At 33.5% G+C, this 25,844-nt stretch overlaps 3 protein-coding genes across 9 annotated transcripts; 1 reads left to right on the plus strand and 2 right to left on the minus strand.

Annotated features, from left to right (window-relative positions):
- Positions 1 to 2,210: 2,210 nt before the first annotated feature.
- LOC129882293 (uncharacterized) lies at positions 2,211 to 6,244 on the minus strand. Its single transcript, XM_055956531.1, has 7 exons — positions 5,778 to 6,244; positions 4,525 to 4,701; positions 4,273 to 4,422; positions 3,778 to 3,879; positions 3,600 to 3,670; positions 3,437 to 3,504; positions 2,211 to 2,939 (listed from the first exon to the last, which is right to left on the minus strand). The coding sequence occupies exons 1-7, from the start codon at positions 6,012 to 6,014 to the stop codon at positions 2,698 to 2,700; spliced, it is 1,047 nt and encodes a 348-aa protein (XP_055812506.1). The 5' UTR covers positions 6,015 to 6,244; the 3' UTR covers positions 2,211 to 2,697.
- Positions 6,245 to 10,969: 4,725 nt separating this feature from the next.
- LOC129882294 (F-box/LRR-repeat protein 14) lies at positions 10,970 to 14,024 on the plus strand. 7 transcript variants are annotated; one of them, XM_055956537.1, is made up of 5 exons: positions 10,976 to 11,045; positions 11,453 to 11,500; positions 11,742 to 11,953; positions 12,037 to 12,135; positions 12,418 to 14,024. In XM_055956537.1, exon 5 carries the CDS (start codon positions 12,463 to 12,465, stop codon positions 13,864 to 13,866), a length of 1,404 nt encoding a protein of 467 aa, XP_055812512.1. In that variant the 5' UTR covers positions 10,976 to 11,045; positions 11,453 to 11,500; positions 11,742 to 11,953; positions 12,037 to 12,135; positions 12,418 to 12,462; the 3' UTR covers positions 13,867 to 14,024. The 7 variants fall into 7 exon arrangements, with proteins under 7 accessions (XP_055812509.1, XP_055812512.1, XP_055812510.1 ...); XM_055956535.1 differs by having other exon boundaries at positions 12,037 to 14,024; XM_055956533.1 differs by lacking the exon at positions 12,037 to 12,135.
- Positions 14,025 to 18,584: 4,560 nt separating this feature from the next.
- Positions 18,585 to 24,524, minus strand: LOC129882295 (BEL1-like homeodomain protein 9). Its single transcript, XM_055956540.1, has 4 exons — positions 23,677 to 24,524; positions 20,346 to 20,698; positions 19,548 to 19,608; positions 18,585 to 19,435 (listed from the first exon to the last, which is right to left on the minus strand). The coding sequence occupies exons 1-4, from the start codon at positions 24,223 to 24,225 to the stop codon at positions 18,896 to 18,898; spliced, it is 1,503 nt and encodes a 500-aa protein (XP_055812515.1). The 5' UTR covers positions 24,226 to 24,524; the 3' UTR covers positions 18,585 to 18,895.
- Positions 24,525 to 25,844: the final 1,320 nt, after the last annotated feature.

The raw sequence follows: 25,844 nt of genomic DNA on the forward strand, positions 1-25,844 counted from the left end.
GGTACGCTCTACAAAGTGGTGGTTAGACCGGCTATGTTATATGGGGTGGAGTGTTGGCTAGTGAAAGTCTCTCACATTCAAAAAATGAAAGTTGCTGAGATGAGAATGTTGAGATGGATGTGTGGGCATACTAGGAGATACAGGATTAGAAATGAGGCTATTCGGGACAAGGTAGGAGTGACCTCGGTGGAAGACAAGATGCAGAAAATGCGATTGAGATGGTTTGGGCATGTGAAGAGGAGAGATACAGATGCCCAGTGAAGAGGTGTGAGAGGTTGGCCATGGATGGTTTCAAAAGAGGTAGGGGTAGGCCGAAGAAATATTGGGGAGAGGTGATTAGATAGGACATGACGCAGTTACATCTTACCAAGGACATGACCTTAGATAGGAGGGTGTGGAGGACCCATATTAGGATAGAAGGCTAGTACATAGTCTCGTTATTCTTCCGTATTAGTAGGCGCATTAGTGCACTGTAATTTCTTGTGCTTTGATTTCTATTATTATCTATTACTTTCTGTACTTCGATTACTTTATTTTATCTGTGTCGCTTTTTTTATTTTCTTTTCTATATCGTTTTGAACTTTTTAGACTTATCTGACCTCTTTTTATGCTTCTATTGAGCCCAGGATCTTTCGAAAACAGCCGTCTTACCTTGGTAGGAGTAAGGTATGCGTACATTTTACCCTCTCAGACCCCACGTTGTGGGATTTCACTGGGTTGTTATTGTTGTTGTATTCAGTTCGAGTCTACACACATATGAAGAATGGTTCGTGTGTTGGCGAAAAAATTTGAGGTGTTACACATTTCCCTTTTCATTCTAATTGCATCAAAACTTTTACCTATTGCCTTCATCTTCTGCCCAATAGTAATAATTTATCATAATTACAAGAAATAATAACATTTTTTTATCAAAAGAATACCAGTTTATATTTTTTCATCTGAATAAATGGAGCTTTGATGAAATATTTGAGATTTAGTAAAAAAAAGAAAATATCAGAAGCAAAATTGGAAAGGCTAAGAGAAAGAGAGAAAGGTGGAGGGAGTGGGTGTGTGTGTCTAGAGATGATGGGAAAGGAAGATGTTAATAGTTGCAGGGAAGTGAACACCGGTGAAGAAGAAGACTAGCTTTTTATTTTTATTTTTTTATTTTGTTAATTAATTTTTTTAATTTTTTAAATTAATTTAGGTATATAAGTTAGAAAAAATATATATAATATTTTTGATTGATTTACGCGCTTAAAGAGGGTGAAACACACATATTTTGTCATGTCAGTCAGGTGTGTTTGATAGATACACTTTTTTAGAGGTTTAGGCGTTCAATAGGAAGACAGTCTTGTTGAGGTGTCTAAACAGAAAAAACGTCCAAGTTCAAGGGGCCGCTTATGACTTCTACCTAATAAGAAATGAACGTTAAATCTAAAACTCCAAATGTTAGTTCATATGGTGATAGTTAGAGCCCATTTGGATTAGCTTATAAACTGTTTTCAGCTTTTTTGAGTGTTTGACTGATCAATTTAAAGTCATTTTGTGCTTAAAATAAGCCCCAAAAAATAATTGAATTTGTTTGACTTAACTTATCTAAAACAGCTTATAAGCCAAAAAAATATGTTGAATTACCCCAGCTTTTTTTTAACTTATAATAAACAATTTTCAGCTTATAAACAGCTTAAAAAAAAACTTACCCAAACAGGCTCTTATACAACCATATAAAAGTGTCAAATCCTCAATTCACCACTAATGTGGGGCAAACTAAACACACTGTTTCTACTCAAAGGACAGATGTAATTAGAAAACTTTACAAAATGATCATTTGGCACAGATGAAAAATAAAAAAAACTTAACATAACTAATAAAGTTATTGTCATATAACCAAAAAGTCAAAAGTAAGAGCTATGGAAACAACCTCTTGCTTTTCAAAAATCAAAAGTAAGACCTATGGAAACAACCTCTAGCAAAAAAGCAAGATAAGTATGTACAATAAACTTTTGTAGTCCATCCCTTCACCAAAACCCACGCATAGCAGAAGCTTAAAACACCAAGCAAAAGAATTAGTGGATGCAAGATGAACTTGTAATCTCATTCAAATACCTTCCATAAGACTTTTGACCTCTTTGAAATACTCAGCCAGATACAATACAGGTACTCTTGACTGTCAAAAAGAATTCAAGAATCAAATGGTCTGTATAAACAAATTGCTTTTTGCAACCAAATGAACAATAAGAACCAACTTATAGTCCTCTTTTATTACAATTGCCAAGCAGTAGTGTGATATACTCCACTGGTCCTTACAACAATATCATGAAGGGATTAGCCTAAGCTTAGCCAAAAGGAAGCAATGGATAAAATGGGAAAAGACAAAGAAAAATTAGAAGAAAAAGGTTCCCACAAACAAAACAGCATGGGTGATACAATCATCTAAGATGGTAAAAGGAAGGTAAAATCCTAAGACATATCAAGCCTAAATAATATCTAGAAATACAATTGATGTGGGACACTAATGATTTTCAATGGCTATACAGCAAAAAAAACAAGTTAAAACAGCAGCAACCACAAAATTTGCCGCGGTGTGAACAAACTCTTGTTTAATACTAATTGCCATATCAATACTTAAAACTTTCTTCCTAACCGGCTTAAACAAAACTGAACCATGTAGCTTTTTTTAATCAGAAAAACTGGAAGAGTGAAGAACTGAAATCGTCAAGAATCAAAAGGCCCTTGAGATAGAAGCTTTTTCAGTGTCTCGTATGTCATGAACACAATTCCCACACTGGGAACTACTTTGTAGTACTCAGGCATTATCCCTCTGTACAAGCCACGGAAGCCTTCAGTTCGGATTATGTGCTTAAAAATCCCCATTATGCCAGTGTTGTACACATGTGCACGTCCTCCTGCTCCTTCCAACTGCTTTCTTCGTCTCACAAGATCCAAAGGGAAAGTTGCTGCACATTATCAAGAATACAACAGAAGAGTGAACTGCAATTTCATTCAACTATGCTATGTAGATTCACTTATAACCAAGTTGTTCCCCACGTTCCTCCAATGATTCATTTTTTAAGCATTGGCCTCGAACCTCATAATCCAGGCAGAAATAAGTTGGACAGCTATACTATAGAGGTCATCACTCTAAATAGTATATTCAGCCAAGAAAAAGACCATGGCAGAGTAGTAGTATTACTCTTGAAGTTCTTGTCCTTCGATTTCTGTTATTTCTTCTAATTCGACTAGCTTGCTATTTTGTTACAGTTACTGTCAACTTTTATTTTCACATCATACTTTTGTTATTTTGTTTTTGTTTTTGTTTTTTGGCCATCTTTTCCTTTAGCCGAGGGTCTGTGTACACTCTACCCTCCCCATCCCCAGACCCCAATTGTGGTATTACACTAGGTACATTGTTGCACTAAAAAATAAGCTAAAGTTATTGATACAAAATACTCACCAGTGGAAGACGCGATTCCTGACAGACTTCCACAAGCAAGACTAACTGCAATAGTAGGATCATTGGGCCTAAGAGAAACAGAAAATGAAACACAAGATGATGTTAGACAAGAATGATAGAATGTCTACCATAGGGTACACTCTCAAGACGTGGTGGTACTTACCTCTGAGTCTGCCAGTAAGATCTCAAAGCCTCATAGACAGAAAAGCTTATTGCTATACTAGGTCCAACACCCTGCGACAAGCAAATACCTAATTAGCATTGTAAATTACTTTTTCCTTTTTCAGACAAAGCCAGGGACTGATCAACATATCTATGAAAGGTAGAGCAGAAAGGCAGACCAGTAATGTAGCACCAAGCCCTTTGTACAACCCAAAAAAGCCTTCATCTCTGCAAATGGTACGAAGAGAATGGCAGATGCCCTGATAGTATATGGCATTCCTCTGCAAAGTTTAAAAGAACCAGCTAAATGAAATGCTGAATACGTATTTGTGGAACAAACAAATAGCCACAATCTACAAAACTTGAAGAACCAGTTCAATGAAATGCTTAAGTCATACTTGTGGATTAAAGAAAAGGCCACAATCTAGTCAATTAGAGTGGTAGCTACCTGTTTTTTATGTGGTTCATGCGCATAGAGACAAGTATAACAGATGAGAAGTATGACATCTGACAAGTATATGGACCATCTATAATCTAAGGAGAACATCAGCTTGATGCTCCAATAACCAAACAAGACCAGAAACCAACATAATTTAGAGGGATAAAACTAATATACCCTTCTCTACTGTTCAATTGATCAATGAGACCTAGAAATCACTGCAACATTTTTATACCTGTGCAGCTAATCTTGTTCTGACAAGATCCAACGGGTAAGTGGCAGCAGCTGCTGTTACTCCAGCCAATCCGCCACCAACAAAGTGCACGAAAATATCCGCACCTGCTTTTCGCCCTTCACCATCCAGACCAGGAATTGATTTCAATAGCTGCCAACATGATAATTTTCAGAAAAGATTGCAACATGCAAGCTGAAAGAAACATTTTGTGTCAAACTTTATATAGAAAAAGTTATGTCATAAAGTACTCACACTCTTGTAGCGTTCATAAGCATAGAAATTGACTGAGGAATAAGGAAGCCTGTGAGCAATAGTGACCAGGTTTCCCTTCCAAAAAGCTCTGAATCCCTCTTCATTGACAATACGCAATGCCTCACGACATATACTGGGCTTGGTCAATACTGCAATATCTGAATGCATACCTTGAACCTACGAATTGAAAACTTTCATGAATTGAACGGGATATAAAGGAAAATAATTGTCGGCACATTAATATAATTTTATTTTTGACAAGTCAAAGCTCTTAGGTTTTATTACATATGGACTTATGAAGTTCACTTAGTCAAATCCCGGAGGCGGCAAAAACACACTAGGTTATTTCTTCCTCTTTGTCCAATCCTTGATGGACAAAATTACTCGGTATGGTGGGTGGTAGAAGGTACCTAGTAGAATTCGTTAGAATGTGCGCAACGTACCTCCTAGAATTAGTTGAGTTCACACCTAAAAACAAGCATTTTAAACTTCATATAGCACGTATTTAAGAAATTAAACAAACAGAGAAGCATTCAAAATAAATAAACAGTTAAAACACATATGTAAAATTTCTTATCCTTCACTACGTTATTGCTACTCGTACATTTTTCTCCGACTATCACTATCAAACCATTTGAGGAATTCAAAATCTTCATAATTCCAGTATTTATTTTCTAAGAAATCGACATAAGTCCAACCCATAAAGAGAACAAATTTAGAAAAGACTCGACCTTTTCAACCCCATATCTCACCAATTACTTAACATTTCAATTGAATCAGCTAACAGTAAAGTCCTTCCAGAGCTCAAGATCTTAACTTTAGTTAACCCCCTTAATTATGTTAACAGACAGAAAATCAAGTATTCCTCTTTTGAATCATTCTTGTCCTCTAGAAACTCCACTCCCTGTCTATCCTAATTTCTGTTTCTGTCTAAATCTTAACTAAGAATGTAATGGACCTGAATAAAACAAATATGACATAGAGTACTCATACAGTACAACAACATACACAGTGTAATCTCATAAGTGTGGGGTCTCGTAGTGTAGAGTACCTTACCACTAACTCGTGGGGAGAGGTTGTTTCCAAAAGACTCTCAGTTCAAATAGTAGTCCATCATATAAAAATATAAAATCACATAAGAAAACACCTCTCATATGTTCTATCATGGGTGGACAGGTAACCCATAGAATTATTCGTTTGGACACAGGAAAAGCAAAATAAACTGGGAGGGGGGGGGAGAAAAGAAGGAATACCTGAAAAAGAATGGTGAGGCGGGCGAGGGGAGCAGTACATGTTTTGCTGAAAGCACCAGCAATGCCACCAGCAAGAAGCTGTGGGACAGTACCAATCTGAGGTTGAGGCTGTGGCTGTTGCTGTTGTGTGTGATAATGATGTTGTTGTTGTGGCTTCTGGGGTTGTTGTAAAAACTTTCTTGCACCACCTTCCACTACACCACCACCATGACCAGGTACACCTACTCTTGCTTCCATTTCTTGATCCAATAAGAAAGATTCTTTAGGCTTACAAATTTTACAATTGGGAAATTGTAAAAAGTTGAATCATCTGATTTTGGTAAAGGGTTTGAATTTTTTTTGGTAAGCAGAGAAAATTGTTATGGAGGATTTGCTAAACCCTAGGGAAAACCCTAAGGAAGAAAGCTAAGTTGAAAGGGGTGTTTCTTGTTTTAAGAGAAAACTCTCTTGGTGTAATGACTTTTTTTTTTTTTTTTTTTTTGTAAAGGAGAATATTCTTTTCTTTGATCTCTCTATGCTTTGTTGAATTTACTTGGTTTTGGGCTTTTCTTTTTTTGTTGGACTTCGAATGGGGCCACTTAAACTAGGCCCGTTATAATTTGGGCTACAAAAGCCCATTGATAAAAATGGTAAATTTTACCAAAATCCTATATTGATTCTTCTAAATTACACTTTATTCCTACTCTTTTAAAAATTACCCAAAATCATTTCTTTTTAGTGGAATCCGAATACATCAAATACGTCCTGATATATCACATAAAGTGAATCCGAATACATCAAGTACGTTCTGACACATCACATAAAGTGATGTATCCGACTGATTCATCACGTAAAGTGATGTATTTGACAAACTGACGTGATGTATTCGACCGATATATCGCGTAAAGTGATGTATCTGATGTTCTAATACATCACGTAAAATGATATATCAGACCGATACATCGCATACAGTGATGTACCAGAGAATAAAAATGAATAGGGATTTTTATAATTTTTTCAAATGATAAAGAATTTTAAAAAATATAATAAAATAAGTTGTGTATTTAGATAATTTACTATAAAGAAGAAAAAAGGGGATTAAGGTAGCAAAGTAACCACTTTTATATAAGTATCAAAATGAATATTCTAGGAAATTGACTAAAATAAATATGAAGGAAAAAGACAACGATACAACTGAAAAAATGTAGCGAAAGTTGGCACTTAATAAGCTTACGAAAGTAGAAAATAATTATCATCCAATTTTTCAATTACTTGTTAAGGAAATTTTGGTTGGAAATTAGAAAAGAGATAGTACTATATATATATATATATATATATATATATATATATATATATATATATATATATATATATATATATACTATTTTTAAAGGGAATGGTTATGAGTTATGTAATGCTAAATTTTTTTGACTGAATGGCCAACTTATGCTAATTTATTTTTAAAATGCAAACATATCTTCAGAGAAGCAAACCATCCTGCAGATACCTTATCAAAATGCAGCCACAGGTTCAATGATACACAACACTTCTACAATCTCCAGCAGCTACCACAGGAAACAAAGGGCTACATCAAGATGGACAAGCTAGGAATGGCAAGTTTCAGAAGGAAAACTCTAAAAAAAGATCAAACTATCTTCTTGACTGAACTATTTCTCAAATGTGTAATAGACTATCTATTTGTAATTTGTTTTACTCTTTATTCCACCTAGTTATCACCTATTGTAAGGGGAGAGTCTCCCTTGTTTATTACTTCAGTAGAAATAATAACACAATGCTAGAAGTAAAAGATAGAGTAGGAGTGCCCTCTTGTGTGGAAGCCTTGTGCAGGTACTCTACACATCTGCACCCTCCAAGAACAAGAACTTCCACCTATCACAACACTCAAGAGCATACAGCAACAACAACCCAGACCAGCAACACAACATCACACACATGGATCCACACTCAACAGCCATCAAAAAGGAAGCTTAAGTTCCAATTCTGTTTACTGTTGGGTGTCTCATTGTTCAGGTATCATGCAACTTTGAGCCATGTGGTGGTGTTGCAGCAGCTGAGCCTGGAATTCATGCAACACCTACCATCTACATACATACAACAACTCCACAACAGCACATGGAGCAATTACAGTACATCAACAGCGGGTGGAGGCTCATTCAACTCTAGGAGTTCCCTTCTTGTTGGTTTTAATTTTGCAGGAACAATGTTTAAGGACCAACAACCCACCATAGACCTGCATCAACTCAACAACATCAATTGCAAAAGCTCCATTAAATCAGCAGAAGTGAATGCCACTAATCATCATCAGCAGCAACCTAACAACAACAGCAGAAGCCAGAGGCAACCACTAACACTCAATAAATACATCATGCAACACCAAAAGAACTCCAAATTGGGCAAGATTACAGCAAATACACCTCCTGTAGATCCCAAGAAGTTTCAACTCAAATGGATAAGTAGAGACGTTAGTCAAGCGACCTTGAAAAAGTTGGCCGACTTAAGTCTCATGATGGAGCAAGTCTCAATTTGGAACTTCCAACTTGTGGAAAAGTCCTCCAAAAGTTGTAGGACAACAGAAAATACAGTAATTGCAAAGCCCAAGAAGTTTCAACTCCAACGAACAATCGAAGACGTTAGTCGAGCGACCTTGAAAAAGTTAGCCAATTTAAGGTTTGTGCATGTTTGTTTTTGGTCTTGCTGGCTTGGTTCTATGCATTTGCAGATAGATGGAGGTACACTAAAGCATGTAACACTTGGAGACATGTTCACAAGCCACAACACATAACAACTCCAACAACATGCAGCATACAAGGAGAAACTACATGCCCACAATGGACATTCAGAACTACAGCACAGTTTTTGCTGTGCAGAAGTCTTGGAGGTACTTTTCCTCTGGTTCTTTTACTTGTGCAGGTACAATACACAATTGAAATCTCCAAGAACAAGGTCTCCAGCATACAACAACTCACTAGAACATAAAGCAACATCAACACATACCTGCAACAGATGGGCTACAGCAGCAGCAACAGCAGTACTATATTTTTGTTCCCTGTTGTGTGTCTCTTTGTGCATGTACAACTGCTTCAACACCAGTAAGAACATGAGGAGCTACAGTCTCAACAATTGGTCCATCCACAGCAATTATACCTTAACCACAGCAACTTGGGGATTTCCATTTCTGTTTGTGCCTATTGGTTTTTTGTTTGGTTGGCTTGGTTTTATGCATTTGCAGGTAGCTGGAGATACATTAAATCAAGTAACATTTGTGGATACAAGACACAATACACAACACCTCCAACAACATGCAGCACCCAAGGAGATTGCAGACTTGCAGGAATCAGCAGAATTACAACTCTTAATGGGGCTCTCTATTGCAGGATACCTCCTACAATGCATGCAAGTAATAAAGAAACCAACTAGAGCTCCATTACAAACTGTCTTCTGCTGGCTACTACAATCACAGCAACACTGGAGTACAACAACCTGGAAGCCCTCAAGATCATGCACACTGCTACTGCAAGATGCTACTTACTTGCTGAGATGCAATCTAGGGACACAAAATGCAGCCAAGCACTTGGACATCCCAGCTGCATCTCCAACATTGTGGATGCACTGCTTCAGCATTTGTGCCTCATTAGTTTTTGATTGCAGTTGGATCTCCAAGCAGCAGTTCAGCCACAGCTGCACCACTTACATCCGCTACATACAGCAACTCAGGACCATATCATCCTCAACAACAACTCCAAAGATGCTGACTGATACAGCTCCAAAGCTGCTGACTGTTACACTTCTTTCCATTTTTCATCCTCCATAGCTGCTATAATCATGATCTTGAAGTTGATGCATCCTTCCATCTGGACTCACTTGGTACGACAAGACGAGAAAAGGCAAAGATGAAAAGAGCTTCTTCACCCCATGCGAGATAGAAGGTTCATATACTTGTTCTTCTTCAATTTAGCTATGTATGGTACGTAGCATAGTTGAATAGGACTAGTGTAGGTTACTTTCTTGTCTTCTCATGGAAGGGGAGAGTCTCCCTCATTTATGCTTTCTTAGTCGACTTGTATCGGGAGGAGTCCTCTCATAGGTTTACTGCTTTCTAGTTATAGATAGCTCCTTTTGCTACGGGGATGAGTTAGCCGACCTTAATAGGTTAGCCGACTTATGAACCAACATAGGATCGGAGGTAAGGTTTATGTCCCCCTCCTTGTATTTTTCTGTTTTATTTTTATGTTAAGGCTTGGGGGTGATGCTCAACCCCTGACTGTGCACGAGAGGTGGGAGCCTCGTGTAGGGTCTGTTCCCATAAAAAAAAAATTTAAATGGTGAATGTTTGCCAATTTTGTGTCTTGGTTGATACAGTACACCATTTTTCACTTTTAACACCCCTATAGAGAAAGCCTTGAAAAGAAAGGAATAAAGCGTATGAAGAAAAAAGGGAAAATTACGTGAATAAGCAAATATATACTAGTTTGTCTTGTTCAAAAATTGATCTCAAAAAACAACATACATTTTATAATTAAGATCGCAATAATTAATTTAATAACTGAAATATGAATAATTAAAATTAATATCTTCATTAAAAGCAAGCCCCTTAATGTAATTCTATTAATTAGCATGAAATACACGCCTATTCATACAACTAATCTTTTTATTTTTTATTATTGTATTTATTATTTATTTTTATTTTTATTTTTGCACTATAGAGCCGTGATGGTCGATCTAAGGGCAATTGTGACATTTGATAGTTTTTTGGTATGTAGGTGTTTTAAAGAGAAACTTACATAAATATACAATATTTTATCATTTATAGCAATAAAAAAAAATTTCACTGAACACTTATAATACATTTATAATACAGTTTTAATACATTTATAATACAGTTTTAATACATATTGCAGAAAACTATTTATAAAACATATATAATACAAGTTTTATAGATAGATAATACATTTATCACATACTTTAATAGATTTATAATACATTATGTCAATTTCTTACTACACAAACATAATATATATTTTAAAACACTTATAATACATTTATATTGTATGCATAATTCACTTTTAATACAAGTGTAGATTTATCATAATATTGCTATGTATTACTATAAATTATAATAAATAAAAAATATCGCTAAAATCAATAATTAATATTTAAAAAACGCTCCATTAACTAATTTTTCCGTCTTGAAACCCCAACTGAATTGCCAGATTTGCTCCTCTCTCTAATCTTTCTTCTTCTTCATGCTCTCTTTTGGTCTACCTTCCGGTGAGTTCAGTTTGTTTCTTTTCTTCCGGATTCAATTATTATTATTGAATGAACACTTTTTATTTATTTATTTATTGCGGGTTATAACTAGAAATTGTCGATGCAATCTACAGATTATTCATGCCTGTTACCTTTTAATCATATTCTTCTCTTTTAGAGACATGTTGTTCTTTTTTCCATTTTTTGGGATTAAGATTTTATTTTGATTTCTAATGAACTTTTGGGTGTTTTTGTTATTGAGGAAAACACTGTGTTTTCTAATTTGTCTGTTTGTTGAGTGTGAGGGTGTGAGATAATCACGCGAAGAATCAGCATCATTTTCTAATTGTAAATGGATAAAGAGAACTAACTATAAATGCAATTTGATATTAGTGTTGAACAGTTTGCGATTTTTTTTTTTTGGTCAGGCGGACAAAGAATGTGCTTTCAGGATGAAGCTTCCTTACTTTATGCCTGTAGGTTATTTGTACATTACAGGCTGTGTCTACTATAGTTCTATTACAGAAGAGTGTCACTTGTTCATTTGTCACCAATTACTCCTGATGGTTGAAATCATCAGAGGTCATTAAGCCAATGTTCTTATTCATCTTAAATTGTCTGGATTTTGCTCTTTAATTGTGATGCTAAATTGTGTCATTACTCTCCTAAAGAAGGATGGAAACTAAGAAATTTAAATGATTTCTTTTGCTCGTGCAGGGTCATTGAGGTAACACAGATGAAAGAGATAAGTAGGGTGGATTCCTAGCAGTAAAGGTGAATTATCTGTGAGCTTGTAAAAAGACGATTCGTCTGGGAGGTGAAAATGTTGGAGAATGACTAGAAAAAATAAATCTGAGACACTAAGGTGGCCTGTTTCACATGGTTAGCAGCCCATCAATCTTGTTTAACACATAAGGATTCGATTAATGGTATTTTTTAGTTCATTTCCATCTAATCAATCTGAAGTTCCCTCCATTTTATGTCTTCATTAGTTTCTGAAATTTCTATGTAGAAGTTTGAATATTTGGTTGATGCTTGATTGTATTCCCTGATGCTATGGAAACAGCAACAGTAAGGACAGAGACATTTTTCTTTCTTTTAAGTTGTTAAGGTAAGCTGTTGAAATTTGAGTGTTATGTTCTGAAACTAGTCGGCTGATGCCTTTGTTTTCCCTGTAACAAAAAGGGGTTCTCTGAATGACAGAGACTTAAAAACATTTTTCTCTCCTTTTTTGTTGGTGCAATCCAGATCCGCCTATTTATGATGTTAATTGGTTTAATTTCAACAGCGTTCTTGGTTTCACCCCCCACCCCCAGCACCTTAATCTCTTTCATTTGATTTTGTAGGTTAATTTTTTGTAACCTTTTGTTAAAACTAGTTTTATGCATTTCAGGTTGTTAATGTATTACTAGATTGATGATAGGGAAGTTTGATCCAGATGGATGATTTACCAGCTGAATTACTTCTGGATATTTTGGGAAGGATTAAAAGAACTGTTGATAGAAACTCTGTATCCTTAACTTGCAAACACTTTTACAAATTGGATAATGGGCTGAGAATATCTATGCGCGTGGGGTGTGGTTTACATCCTGTCTGTGATGCATTAACTGCTCTATGCAACAGATTCCGTAACTTGGAGAAAGTGGAAATTATTTACTCTGGTTGGATGTCTAAGTTAGGGAAGCAGTTGGATGATAACGGTCTTCTCATCCTTTCAAGTTGTTGCCCTCTCCTCAAGGACCTCACATTAAGTTATTGTACTTTCATAACGGATGCTGGTCTTAGTTACTTGGCTTCTTGTTCAAAACTTACATCCTTGAAGTTAAACTTTGCTCCCAGAATTACTGGTTGTGGAATCTTGTCTCTTGTTGTGGGCTGCAAAGCCCTTTGTGTGCTTCACCTGATTAGATGTCTTAGTGTCAGTAGTATGGAGTGGCTAGAATATCTTGGAAAACATGAAATGCTTGAAGATCTCTGCATTAAGAATTGTAGGGTGATCGGAGAAGGTGATTTGATTAAACTTGGACCTACATGGAGAAAATTGAGAAGACTGCAATTTGAGGTTGATGCCAACTATAGATACATGAAACTTTATGACCGTTTGTCAGTTGACCGGTGGCAAAACCAATGGATCCCATGTGAGAACATGGTTGAACTTAGCTTAGTGAACTGTGTTATCAGCCCTGGGAGAGGGCTTGCGTGTGTAATTGGGAAGTGCAAGAATTTGGAAAAGATTCACTTAGACATGTGTGTTGGGGTAAGGGACTGTGACATAGTATGTTTGGCCCAGAAATCAAGCAACCTTCGATCAATCTCTCTCCGGGTTCCATCAGACTTCTCCCTTCCTCTGCTACAAAACAATCCATTGTGGTTAACAGATGAAAGTCTAAAGGCACTGGTTCAGAACTGCTCTTTGCTTGAAACGGTTAGGTTGTCTTTCTCTGATGGGGAGTTCCCTTCGTTTTCTTCCTTTACATTGAATGGGATACTTATGTTAATACAAATGTGTCCAATAAGAGAACTTGCTCTTGACCATGTGTATTCTTTTAATGATGTTGGAATGCAAGCTCTTTGTTCAGCTCAATATCTCCAAATCTTGGAACTTGTAAGGTGCCAAGAAATTACAGACGACGGAATGCAGCTTGCTGGCCAAATTCCTCAATTATGTACATTACGGCTGAGGAAGTGTTTGGGAGTGACCGATGATGGGTTAAAGCCTCTCGTCGGGTCTTACAAGTTAGACTTGTTGGTTGTCGAGGATTGTCCACAGATATCGGAAAGGGGTGTTCAAGGAGCTGCAAAGTCGGTCACCTTCAAGCAAGATTTGTCATGGATGTACTAAGCTTTCTCATTTTATAAGCATTTTTCCAGATGTTGTACAGGTTAGGTTGTTCCGTCTATTCGACTTTTTTGTACAGTCATTTTGTTTCATAAACAATTCTGTAATCTGCAACACAGAGTCTGCTTAATAAAGGTTAATTCGAGTGTTTGTTTCCTGTGCTTGGGTTACCCTATTATTTGCTGCTGTTTTTTCATCATTATTTTCTACTCGACTTCTTTCACTACTGTATTTCCTTTTCATACCGTTTTTGACATGCTTTATTTGAGCCGAGGGTCTATTAGAAACAACCTTACCTCTAACTTCATAAGGTAGGAATAAGGTTGTGTACACACCATCCTCCCCAGACTCTCTATTTGGTGGTCATTCACAAATTCCAGTGAAATCATTGTTTCCGATATTTACCTAAAGATTTGTGAAATCATTGTTTCCGATATTTACCTAAAGATTTGTGGGAGGGAAAATCATCCAGGAGGTGAAGGTATTCATCCGATATTCGCATGTGAAGTTCAGCTTGCCAAGGCGAAACTTTCGAAACATTATGCGTCTGAAGTTTGGCTTTGGACTAATTGTTAAGGTATTGTCCGATTTGGGTCTACCAACAATATATCCAGTGAAATTCCACAAGTGAGGTTTGGGGAGGGTAAAATATACGCAGATCTTATCATTACCTCATGGAGATAGAGAAAATGTTTTCGAAAGACCATCGGTTCAAAAGTATCAGCCCTAAGTAGGAGAGAAAAACAATATATATAGCATAACGGCTAAAACGAAAAGCGATGCAAATTCTACAAGACAAGAACAATAACAATAGCAAAATAATGTAATAATCAAAAGGCTTGCACAAATTTATCGCTTGAATTTTAATTCAAAAAGTGTCTCAACAATTGATTCTGAACTCATTTTTATAAGATTCGTAACTTTCTTCTTCCATTTCAACGAGAAATTTACTCAATCAAGTGTAGTGTACACTCCTTCATGAGCTTGCCCTTAGCCCTAAGTGTCACAATTATTTCCAACAAATCTAAAACTCCAATTTTTTTATAAAGTTTAAACTCGAAATTCAAATCGACTTCTTTAAAACTTAATCAATAATGATTACCTTTCCAATTTAATTTTCACTATCCAAATCATACAAAACTAATATCTCAAACACGATTTGAGCTCCAAATACAATAATAAATCAAGTTTGTCGACTAATAATCAATAGAAGTTACAACTTCATCGATTATGTGATGATGTACCCAAATCTTACTAATTAACTAGTATCCTTGATGAGGTTACTGTCTACACTGTATTGTAAGATGGTGCTGGAAGTTACAAAATGACAAATATTGCAAGGTAAATTAAAGGAAAAACTATATAATTAGACATATTTCACTAACATATATACTATTATTAAATATATTTTCAAAATATTACGTATCTTATCACTAATTAAAAGTTTTCTACCATATATTGAGGAAGATACACTTAGATCTATATATTTTGCTACTAGATACACTAACACAGGAAGAGCGATGAGCGAGATGGGGAAGGAGGCGAGCGAGATTCATTATGTATCCAAGATACATGTGAAACACATTAGATACATATATATAATGTATGTATTTGGTGTGATTCACAAGTATTTGAGATATCAGATACGTAGGAGAGTGGCAAGTAAGATGGGAGAGAGGCGAGGAAGGCGAGCGAGATTTGTTATGTATTCTAGATACATGTGAATCTACTTGGATACGATGCATCTAGACAAATTACACCTAATTTTGAATTCATGTATACCAAGATACATGTATGTAAACGTATTTGAATGTATCTAGACGCACCAAAATCTGGATTTATATCTAAGTAATTAACTCCTAAAGTAATGGGTTTATATAAGTACCTCTAAATTAAAGTGATACTACGAACTCAAGAACATTACACACCACAAAAATGTGCTCATATTTTGATTATATTACTGTTAAAAGTACATCACCCAATATTTACCTTACCAAATGAAAACCATACGATAATCAGAACAGAACATTTCCAAGTGTTTTCTTTAAAATTCTGGCTGTTCTAACGCTCTAAAGCTACTATTTACTTTTACAACTCTGAATAAAGGAAAAAAAGAAAAAGACAATAATTATTAAGATACTGCACCATGTACAGAAACAAATGATTACAAAGCATCTCAATTATATTCTCATCCCTAAAATGAATCCTGCGTGTGAAGGTGTTTAACCAGAAGTTAAAATGACAAAAGGTCTTTGAATTTATAATCTAAACAAATTATAAATATTTACATGACTATAAATTATTTTAATAAATATAAAATAAAAAGTTTAAAGTCAAATTATTATTAAAAAAAATACAATGATATCCATTTTCTAAAATTGACTAACAAATGCAACATAAATCAAGACGAAAGGATAATACACTCGTAACTATCTATTGCAAAGAGGTTTAATTAGATAAACAACAATAAGAACATATTCAGTGTAATATCACATTTCACAAGTGGAATATGAAGAAAATGGTGCGACTCAATTTTATTCCTATTGTGAAGGCGAAAAGACTGTTTTCATTAATACATTGTCAGCTCAAGTAAATTATATCAAAATTCAGTATAGAAAAAAATATAGTAATAAAAAAAGTCATCTAAAATAAATTATACGAAACCAATAAAAACAATAAATAATACATAAATCGAAGCAAAGAAAATAACTGATAATAATAAAATTGAAGAATAAGAAACATGTTTAATTGTATAAATAATTAAAAGAGAACTAGATGTGTCAACTTTTGGAAATAACATATGTTACTCCCTCCATTTCAATTTGTTTGTCATGCTTTGACTTGCCATGAAGTTTAATTAAAAAGTTAAAATGATTTTTGAACCTTGTAATATTGAATTAAAGATACGTAAAATGTATCAAAATGTCATTTAATTATGTAATTTTAACACGTCACGGGGAGAAATGAATTATAAAGTTGCCAAAAATGAAAAAGAAAAGAAAAGAAGAGTATTCTCTTTTTAAATGGACTAAAAAAAGATAAATAAATTTAAATAAAGGTTACCTGAATTCACATTTTATTTTATCATAATCTCTTATATTCCTTATCATTTTAAAAAAATTCAAAAATTCCCTCTCGGATACATCACTTTCCTTTCGCTAATATATCCATACCCCCCTCTGAGATACATCTCTTACCTATCTATTCGGATGTTCTATTCCTCTCTGATGCATCTCTATTTTCTCTCTAATACATTTTTTCCCTATGTATCAGGATGTTTGTTGATGTATCAAAAAGTCTAGTAATGTATTCAAAATTTATAAATTTTAAATAATTTTAAAAAATAGAGAAATACTATAATTAACTCTTAACTCTTAGCATTATAAAATTTATGTAAATTACGCATATTTTAATGAGAAAATTAAAGGCCCACCCCCACGCACACCCACTAGGAAAAAGTTAATTGGGGAATTAAAAAGCTTTTAAGTACTGCACCCTTTATAAAAGATTCCCAAATTTCTTTAGGAAGAAGACATTTTATTAGTCTCTGAAATAGTGACACACAGAACTTATTAGTTAAAAAAAAAAAATACTAACAGACAGATTGAAATGATTGTTCAATGAAAAGCTGCCCAAAAAAGAAAAACATGCAACGATAACAAACAAAGATAGCTCATGCACAAAGCAACCTCCATCATTGAACTAAGAAGCAAAAGACTAAAAAATATATATTATACTATCTGAAAAAGAATTTAAACAAAAAGGGAGAACTAAAATGAAAGATAAATAGCATAATTTGTTCCATAAATCACTTTTTTATTGAAAACAACCAGAAAATATTTTATACCAAGGGTGTGTTCGGTTCGGAGAAAATATTTTTTCAAAAAATAAATTAATTTTTTAATGTTCGATAAGTAGTTAGAAAGAAAATATAGGGGTGGAGAGTGGGATTCAAGGGTGGCGAGGGGCGAGATGGTCAAAGAGTGAGGGTTGCAAACATTGGATGGATAGGAAAGAGACATTGAATTTTAGAATATCATTTATGAAACTTTTTTTTCGTAATTTCGTTAGAAAGGTAGAGAATACCCTAGAGGCGTGAGACAATTCTCTCTAAGGAACTCGGCATAATAGGTCGTTTTCCTCATTTTTAAGGGATTTATTTTACAAAAGAAAATATTTTTGACAACATTTTAATGAACATGAAAAAATTGAAAAATATTTCAAATCAAACAATCTCGTATAAGTCTTTTCCCCCTCCCCCCCTAAATAATAGTGACGTTTGTTTGAATCACAAACTTGTAAATTCCTTCGATCGAACGGCCAACCACTTGCTATTTTTGTAGGAACTATTTTACTAGGTACCTAAGAACTTCTCTGGGGGACAAAAATCAATTAATTTACAACCGCCAAAACTCGTACAAACGAAAAAACAAATGCACTTTTAGTTTGTTCAATGATTTGAATAATTACATCAGGTGATTTTTACCTCTATATTATTTTGCCTTATTAGGCTATGTTGGTAGACTCTCAAATGCCAATGCATATGCAGGTTTGTATGTATGCACTAAACATGATAATTTTTAATCATTCAGTTCGAGCAAAAATAAAATAAATCATATAGTATCCATATAAAATAATAAACATATTTTATCTAATACTTTTTCAGTCATGTATCTTCCTTATGATTATCCTTGAAAGAATATATATATATATAGAGAGAGGGGCATAAATCTTCCGTCGCACTCGTAAAAAAATATATGAAGGCAAATAATGGAAACAATATTTACTAGCAAAATCAGAGACACAATGAAATTGAAATATACCTTAGCGTATTTTTTTTAATCTAGGCCCCGTAACTCTTCCTCAACTAGGCTTGGACGGAAACAACAGAGAGCAAGTATTAGTAGCATACAACAAAATAGCTTTCGGAGTAGAATATGTTATAATATGTCCATAAGAACAATGTCACACCAGATGTCCTGCTTTTAACTTCCGTTCCGCTCCATGTAATGCAAAAAGCACAAAATCTTCTTCAACCGGCAAAATCATGCAAAAATTGGCCACCAACCATAGTATTATTTCTTCCAAACTGTCCACTTTGTTCATCAAATCCACCAACCATAAACCTTCCATTATTCGTATTATTCTCTATACCAAAACGTCGAGCTGCATTAATCGGAAATGGCTCTGATAAACCAATATTACCCGAGTTCTGATGAAGCCCTAACGTTAATGACACGCCACCACCAGCTCCGGTTGATAAATTTCCATATGATAAATTTATTGAGTCCGCGACTCTTCCAATATTATTGTGAATATTTGCTAAGTCATTTCTCGTTCGTTTTGATGGAAGGTCTTGTAATCTTGGTGTAGATGTAGATGGAGTACTACTCTCACATGCATGTGAATTACTCATAGGAAAATGTTCAATCGGATTATTATTGTCGTTGTTGTTGTTTGGTCCTTCCCTTTGTAAAGATTTATTATGACCTTCCCTAGTTTCAAGCATGTGGATTTCCTCCACCATAGGTTTCCAAAGTCTTACTCTCGCGTTGATGAACCAATTAGAAACCTAAGCATATATAACGTACGTATTATTAATCTGATAAAAATGATAACTAACATGTCGTGGTAACAAATTAAAACTATATTGATTGTGTAAAATATGTTGAAGATGTACAAACCTGATTCCTTGAAAGGCCAGTCTGTTTGGCTAACATTACTTTATCAGTGTCCGTGGGGTAACTGCAACAACAACAATAATTTCAGTGAGTCAAAAAACAAAAGGAGACACAAAACTCTATATCATTGCTGAATTTTTCCTAAAACAAGAGTTTAACTTCTCTATATTAACAGGTAGGATATTTTTTATACTATCAAATCATCTAAATGATATTATTACACGTGTCCTTTATAATAAATAAAATTAGCTAGTAAGTTGTTATTACGGTCAATGAGAGTAGTCACTACTTTCTCCGTTTCAACGTATGTGTTTTAGCTTTGACCAAACGAAGTGTTTAAAAAGACGATGTAAAGAGAATTCTTGAATTGTGTGATTTTAAATTAAAGAGGTGTATAATGTACTCTCTTCATCTCAAATTAGTTGTCATATTTCATCTTTCGAGAGTCAAACTATTAAAACTTTGACCAATTTTCTAAAATGTATTTTTTTCATTAAATTGATATAAGAAAAGTTGCAACTTGTCATATTTTTCATATAGTTTTTAAATATCTACATTTTAATTGTGATAGATTAGGTTGATTTAATCCAATTTAGCTTCCAAGATTAGTTAAATTAACTCTCGCGAAACGAAAAATGACAACTAATCTATGACATACTGAGTACCAAAATGCTCTTTAAATCTTATAGTCTTAACATGTCATGTAGGACGCCGAATTTAAAAAGTAAGCACATGTAGAAAAAGATATTCGTTTTCAAATATACTAAAAAAGTAAAGTAAGACACGTAAATTGATACTTACGGATGAAGAAAATGGTCAAACAACCAAGCCCTAAGTACAGTGACAGCACGCTCAGGAAGGCCTCTTTGTGGTCTCCAAACAGGTTGAGTTTCTTGTCTTTGGCAATAGATTCCTTTGCCAGAAATTCCAACAGCTCTTTCACAATTAATTTGACCATGCATATGATGAGAAGATTTGCTTGTTGTAAAGTGAAGTTGGTCAACGATGGCATCTTTTAGGCACTTGAAATGTTTTGACATTGTTTTTATAGCTATGTTTGCAAAAGGTGCTGCATTTCCAAGTCCAGCAACTGATTCAAATGATGCCACAACCATTTGTAGTTGCTCATGATACTGTTTGTACTTATGGTATACCTGAAAATAACCAACACTCGATAAAAATGTCGCTAAAGGTTTTAAGGACTTGCAATAACTCAATTACCGCTAAACGTTTTTGCAACAATAAATATTACCGCTAGAAGGAAAATATATAGTCACTATGTTGTAATGATCACAATTAAGTATATGTTTGTTGAATGCAAGTTATCTATATGAGATAACGAGTTGATTTATCAAATCGTCGTTCAACTACTAGTCATTATCTTAGAAAGTTATACTTCTTGATTTCAATTTTCTTCAATAAAAAAAGTATTTTTTTGAAATAATAACTATTATTAGTTCAGTGATCGTCTGTAAACTCAACTCATGAGCTACAAATTATAAGAATAAGGAACCAGCAATAATAACTTCAAAAATATGACAAATTATAGGCTACAAGAAAAAAAAAAGGCACTAAAAGTTATTAGAAAAAAACACAAGGCCATAATAAGTTAATCAATAACTTTTAAACTAATACCTGATAAGTTCAAGGGATATAATTATTAATAAGCTAAGGGATCGTTTGGTAGAATGTATTAGGGAATCTAATATATGTATTAGTTATGGTATTATTTAATTCTTTATTGTATTAGTTATATATCCTATTCCGTATTATAGGGTGTATAACTAATACATATTAAAAGTTGCAAAATGATGATATTAGCAATACATGGACTACTAACACATAAATAAGCATGAATTACGATATAATTGTCTTTAATACGTCAAATCAAACAATAGATACGAAATAGTTTTGGCATAACTAAAACCAACATTACGTACTAATATAACTTATTCAGTACTGTTCTTATACATTCCTACCGAACTGAACCCTAAATGCCAAAGAACACAGTTTTTCTCATGCAACAATATTTGATTTCCTTCTTTTCATCCTGAAGATAAACCTCCACTATATTGGTTAAAGAATTAAGAGTAATAAAGTTCATCTTGGCAATTTCTTAACCAAAAACTAGTAAATGAGAGCTTTCAGAATCAGTCATAATACCAATTATCAGAGTCTTCCTTTTTCCTTTTTTGGTGGAAGGGGTATAAATGAGGTTTTTCACTCACAGGGACGGAGGCAGAGATCAAGGTACGGATTTGACGAACCAAATAACTCTGGTCCATATTTTGCATTACTTGTTCAAGAAAATTCATTTAACATATATAAAATAATTAGGAGATTCTATTTATAGTAACACGAATTTAAACTTATGACATGTTTAAAATTTGCAAATTCAAAAAGAATTTAATGTACTTTGTTACACCAATAGGCACAAAAAGAGGCGCGGTTCCAATTTTTTTTTTTTTATCACTATACAACATATCATTATTTAGATCATAAATTTTAACTTTTTTAGAATTCTTATCTATAATTGAGTAGGACACTTTAATTAAGGCACCAATTTTTGTGCATATATTCTCTAAATCACCTTTTCCAAAAAGATAACTTAGTGATTCATAACAGAACCTGTACGCCTATATCACATAGGCATCTAGCCTAGGTAGCCTTTAATATAATTAAACAAGACATAAATTACATTAAAATATTACATCTAATTGTACATCAATAATAGTCATTTTAATTTAATAAAATTGATTCAAAATAATATACTTTAGGAATTCAAACTAAATACTCCCATGGTATTTAAGAGAAAACAATTGATCTATTTTTATTAAATAGAATTAACTTATTAAATTGTACTTTACATTTACTCCCTCCGATATATTTTACATGGCAATGTTTGACTTGACATGATGTTTAAGAAAAAAAAAAGACTTGAAACTTGAGGTCTAATACATTCATTAGATATTTATGTGATTGTAAATCATTTTATTAAAGGTAAAAAGAAAATTTTAAAAATAAAATATTTCTAACTATAGTAAAATAATATTTTTTTTAGAATAGATTAAAAAGAAAAGCATATCATATAAAATAAAGACACATGGAGTATATTTTTCTAATGAATACAAAAAAAAATCTATTAAAGCGATGGTTAAAATAAAACAAAATTCTCAATACCCAAAAATTTCATAGTGCATACAATGTACGGACATTTAACGATAACTCATCACTTTAAAGAATCTCTTTTCTTTTAATTTCACATATAGTATATGCTAGAAAAAGAAAAGCATTGGAGTTTTCATAGAAAACAGCTGGATAGAATCATAAGATAAAAGTGCAAAGCAATATCTTGGAAGAAAGTTAGGCAATTGGATAGATAATATTTGGTAAAATTTAAAAATAATAATAAATGAAGTGATACTTGTAAAAAGAACATTTTAAAATTAAAATTCTGTAATTAAATAACTATTTTATTTGAAATATTCTTCAAAATATTAAGGTAACTTACAAAATTATGATGGCTATACTTTAACTTACCAAAAAGACTTGAGTAATTGCAAGAAAAGTCAAGGGGGGAAAATGTGGTCTACAATCTACATTAATGTAGAAACAAGCTAACTCTCCTCCCTACCAAATATTCAATAAAATTCACTTTTTCAACCAAGAAAAAAAATCAAGTTAGCAAGAAAATGTTAATATTAAGAAAAGGATAGTTTGGTGTAGGAATCGCTATCAAGTCGCACACAAGGTGCATAGTGTAGACAGTCTATCCTAATTCAATATTAATGGTTACTTTCACATAGCTAAAATCCGTTATTTACTATTACTCCAAGTCTTTCAAAGTCAGCATTACACTCCTAATTCAATTAGGTTTGACAAAAGCATCATCATCAATAATTATGGTGGATGATTAAAATCTCTTCGCACTTAATGAGAACTCTTAAATTCGAATTTTGAAAATGAAAAAAATCATAAGCCCTATTTTTCTTTTAATGGACATACAAATTAATCGAATTTCAAAACGAATATCAGATATCGAGCAAAGAAAAACATTGAATCTTGAAATGCCAAAATTAAGAAGCCACATGACAACTACATATACAAAATTAAAAAATATACTAAAAGGTACCTCATCAAGCATTGAAATTAACCTGGATTTCTTCTTCCCAAATTGCTCATCTCCATTACTATAAGCTTGTGGAGGATCCATCATCAAGTTAAAATCATCATCATCAACATAAATCCCCTTACTCACATCACACAATTCATCCAACAAAATTTGTGCAGGCTTCAAGAACCTTGATCTCTTCAAAATTAAAGAGTACCCCGTAAAAGGTCCAAGCGGTACACAAGTAGTCGTAGTAATACTCTTTGACGATAAGTCATTATTATTATTATTAGTATGATGAAGAGATGACAAAGACAAAGATAAATTACCTTGACCATTTGTGTTACTATTACTACTACAACTATTATTATGATCAAGAAATCTTGGAATTTGAGATGTATAGAGAAAAGGGTTACCATTAATTTCTTGAAATATTGACAAATCTGAAGGTAAAACAATGGATGGATCATAAAGAGGGATTTGACAATTACTATTATTATCAAGTAAAACTCTAAGCTTATCTCTTCTACTTTGTTGTGGGACATGGTAAGGTTCAAATCCTTCAGCCATTTAATTAAAAACAAAGCAAAAGAAAGATAACAAAACTCTGTTTTTATTTTTCTAAAAAAATAAATAAAGAAGGAAGGAAGGAAGATGAAAGGATAAAGAGGAAGTGAAAAAAATCAAGAACAGTAGTGATGAAGAGATGTGGGTGTGATTGGATGAAGTGAAAGGCTAGTAGTAGTGTTATTATTGGTATTAGGATTATGACAATATATATACTGATATCTATCAGTTCTGAGGTGAGGTGAGGTGAGGCAGAGAGAGAAAAAAAGACAATCAAATCAGCTAGGTTGATTAGAAAACACTGTTACACTCACTCATATACAGATTAGGGGTAGTTGTGGAATGTGAACTCAGAGCATACCTGCAAATAATGTAGTGCAAACTCGAGCTGTCAAAATGGATTTGATCCGTAAATTCGGATCAATTCAATTTTTAAATTAAGTGAGGTTGAGCTGAAATAATTTTAGCTTATTTAAGATTGAGGTTTTTTAACCCAGTCTTATTTGACCCGTCAGCCTCATGGGCTTGACCCACGAGCCTTAGAAGTCGATCCATAGGGTCATGAATTTTTAAAATATTTATTATATATAAATTTTAAGTGGTATTTTATTTTATCAATCTTCAGCAATTAAACAATTGAAATTGTTATAAATGTGAATCTTTGACCTCTTTTATTTTTGTGTTTATGCCTAATTTCTCATTTCTCCTTTCTTCTCTAGTTTATGAAAAAAATGATCATGTAATGTATGCTATTATGATGAATTTTATGATTGTTGACTGTTGTATCTTGCATGTTCTATTGTTTTATCGTATTCCACTAAAATGTGTGGAACTCATGGACATATGAATTTTTGACATATTGGTGTTGTGTTGATCAATATTCGACTTTCTTAGAGGCTAATATTCTTTTGATTGAAGGATCAGCCGTCCTAACCCATTTAACTCGCTAGCCTTTTAAAATTGAATTGAATTGAATTGGACCAACCCATTTTGACAGCTCTAAGTGTCACAGTCAATTGACAAAGGGACACATATGGTGTGAGTTGTGTAACTCAATAACTTATATTTAAAAATTCATATTTGTGTTAAAAAATTTAATATACATATATTAACTATCAATGTTATTTTATGTTGTCATCTAATTATACCAAAGAACCTCATTGAAGAACCAGGTTCTTCAGTCAACTAAACAAGAAAAGTGTGAAATATACTACCTATCCTTATAAGGTTTTGCCTCAAGAAGTAAAGTACTACCTATCCTTATAAGGTTTTGCCTCAAATCTCAACTAAAAACTCAAGCACTTTTGTGTTAAATCTCTATGATTGAAAGGATTGACTCATTAGTACTTACCTTAAGCTTATTAATAAGAACTCTCTTTTAAGATTGTATCCAAATCTTGAAACCCTTTACAATTTGAGGAAAAAACTCATAGCAAAACTTTTGGGCATTCAAGTGTAATCTTCTCCTTAAAAATCAACTTGGTCAACAATATAACTTGGTAAAATGTATGATCTTATCTAAGTCCATTTAAGAACTTAAACCCTCAACTTGTTACAACTCACCAAATGTCTAGGTTATAGGAACCTTAATACCTTTAACTGAATTTTTTTGGTCATATTCA

The sequence above is a fragment of the Solanum dulcamara genome, chromosome 3 (assembly GCF_947179165.1).
Source record: "Solanum dulcamara chromosome 3, daSolDulc1.2, whole genome shotgun sequence".
Taxonomy (NCBI): domain Eukaryota; kingdom Viridiplantae; phylum Streptophyta; class Magnoliopsida; order Solanales; family Solanaceae; genus Solanum; species Solanum dulcamara.